This window comes from Empidonax traillii, unplaced genomic scaffold (assembly GCF_003031625.1).
Source record: "Empidonax traillii isolate 1590-97213 ecotype Southwest subspecies unplaced genomic scaffold, ASM303162v1 scaffold5764:size7215, whole genome shotgun sequence".
In the NCBI taxonomy this organism is placed as follows: domain Eukaryota; kingdom Metazoa; phylum Chordata; class Aves; order Passeriformes; family Tyrannidae; genus Empidonax; species Empidonax traillii.
This window is the reverse complement of record NW_020960957.1, coordinates 1-2,379: the sequence shown is the minus strand read 5'-3', so window position 1 is coordinate 2,379 and position 2,379 is coordinate 1. Positions and strand designations below refer to the sequence as shown.

General features: G+C 67.9%; 1 protein-coding gene across 1 annotated transcript; it reads left to right on the top strand.

Moving 5' to 3' along the window:
- Nucleotides 1-119: 119 nt before the first annotated feature.
- On the top strand, nt 120-2,234 carry KCNJ9 (potassium voltage-gated channel subfamily J member 9; the record flags this gene model as incomplete). Its single annotated transcript, XM_027911028.1, has 3 exons — nt 120-139; nt 1,030-1,554; nt 1,743-2,234. Coding segments are annotated over exons 2-3 (1,005 nt in total), but the record flags the coding sequence as incomplete, so codon positions are not given.
- Nucleotides 2,235-2,379: the final 145 nt, after the last annotated feature.

Here is a 2,379-nt window from a genome sequence, read left to right as displayed (position 1 = left end):
GCCGGGGCGGGGGGGCGGGGGTGGCTCCCGGTATTTTTATCCGCGCGCGGCCGTTGCCGGGGAACGGGGCGGGGGGGGGCGCGGGGGGGCCCCGGGACCGGAGCGCGCGCGACGAGCGGGGCTGCGCCATGAGGGAGCGGTGAGCGGGGCGGGGGGCGCAGGGGGGGCGCAGGGGGCGGGGGAGAAGGGGGGGATGTGCGGGGGTCCCTGCCCCCCCCAGCCGCAGCTGTACCGGGGGTCCTCCCCCATTTCCGGGCGTGGGGACACGAGGGGACCCCCCCCAAATGGGCCTCCCCCCCCGCCCCGAAGGCGTTCTTTCTCATCTGCGGGGGTGGGGACCCCCAAAATGGGCATCACCGCCCCCGGGGGGGTCCCTCCTCGTCTCTGGGCTTGGGGACACGCAGAGACCCCCCAGATGAGCATCACCGCCACCAAGGGGGGTCTCTCCCCATCTCTGGGCTTGGGGACACGCAGGGACCCCCCCAAATGGGCATCTGCCCCCCCCAGCCTGGAGTGGGGGGGATGAGGAGGGTCCGGCCCCACAGGGGGAAGGGGGGGACGGGGAATGAGCGGGGAGAGGGGATGGTGGCACAGGGAGGACACACGAGTGGGGACACGTGTGTGTGTGTGTGTGTGTGTGTGCGCAAGGGGGGCGCACACGCGTGTGGGTGTGCACATATGTGACCCCGCTGCCAGCTGACACATGTGCAAGGCCCAGCGGGGTGTACACATGTGTGTGTGTTCCCCAGCTGCCTGTGCACACGCGTGTGTGTGCGTGTGCAAGGTCTGGCGGGGTGTGCAAACGTGTGTACGTGTGTGTGTGTGCGTGTGGGAGGCCTTGTGGGGTGCACACATGTGTGTGACCCAGTTGCATGTGCACATGCATGTGGGTGCATGTGCAAGGCCCAGCAGGGTGTACACGTGTGTGCGACCCATGTGCCTGGGCCCAGTCCCCTCAGTCCCCCAGTTTGGGGGTGCAATCCCCCCCCAGTGCCCCCCGTGTGAGGTGCCACCCTCCTGTCCCCGCAGCCGCTGACCCCGATGGCTCAGGACAACGCTGCCTTCTGCGGGGTCCCCGAGGGGGTCCCGGGGGGGGTCCCCAGCGAGACCAAACCCTCTCCCCCTGCCCCTCCCGCCCCCCCCAAGCGCCGCCCGTGGGGGGCCGGGGGGGGTCCCGTGGCCCGGAAGCGCCAGCGGTACGTGGAGAAGGATGGGAAGTGCAACGTCCAGCACGGGAACGTGCGCGAGACCTACCGGTACCTCACCGACATCTTCACCACCCTGGTGGACCTCAAGTGGCGCTTCAGCCTCCTCATCTTCATCCTGGCCTACGCCCTCACCTGGCTCTTCTTTGGCCTCATCTGGTGGGTCATCGCCTACAGCCGGGGGGACCTGGAGCACCTGGGCGACCACGCCTGGACCCCCTGCGTCAACAACCTCAACGGCTTCGTGTCCGCCTTCCTCTTCTCCATCGAGACCGAGACCACCATCGGCTACGGCCACCGGGTCATCACCGACACCTGCCCCGAGGGCATCGTGCTGCTGCTGCTGCAGGTGACCCCCGAGGCTCCTTTAGGGAAGGCTGGGGCACCCCTAGAGGGGTGCAGGGAATGCTGGGTGGGGAAAAGAACTCCAAAGTGGGGGGTCAGGACCCCTTTAGAGGGGTGCCGGGGACCGCGGGGTACCCGGGGGACGGAGCTCCCCCAGACCCCCCCTGAGCGAGGCTGTCGTGGCCCCCGCAGGCCATCCTGGGCTCCATGGTCAACGCCTTCATGGTGGGATGCATGTTCGTGAAGATCTCGCAGCCCAACAAGCGCGCCGAGACCTTGGTGTTCTCCTCGCACGCCGTGGTCTCGCTGCGCGACGACCGCCTGTGCCTCATGTTCCGCGTGGGCGACCTGCGCGACTCGCACATCGTGGAGGCCTCGATCCGCGCCAAGCTCATCCAGTCCAAGCAGACCCAGGAGGGCGAGTTCATCCCGCTGGACCAGACCGACCTGAGCGTGGGCTTTGAGACGGGCGACGACCGCCTCTTCCTCGTGTCCCCCCTCATCATCAGCCACGAGATCGACGAGAGGAGCCCCTTCTGGGATGTGTCACGGGGGCAGCTGGAGAGGGACGACTTCGAGATCGTCGTCATCCTCGAGGGGATGGTGGAGGCCACAGGTAGCAGGGCGGGTGGGGGGGGCAGGTCGTTGATGTGGGGATCACCTCATCTCCATGGGGACACCTCTGTGGGGACACCTCACCTCCATGGGGACACCTCTGTGGGGACATCCCACCTCCAAGGGGACATCTCACCTCCACGGGGATGCCATGAGTGGGAACACCTCGTCCTCATCTCCATGGGAACGTCTTTGTGGGGAGATTTCACCTCCA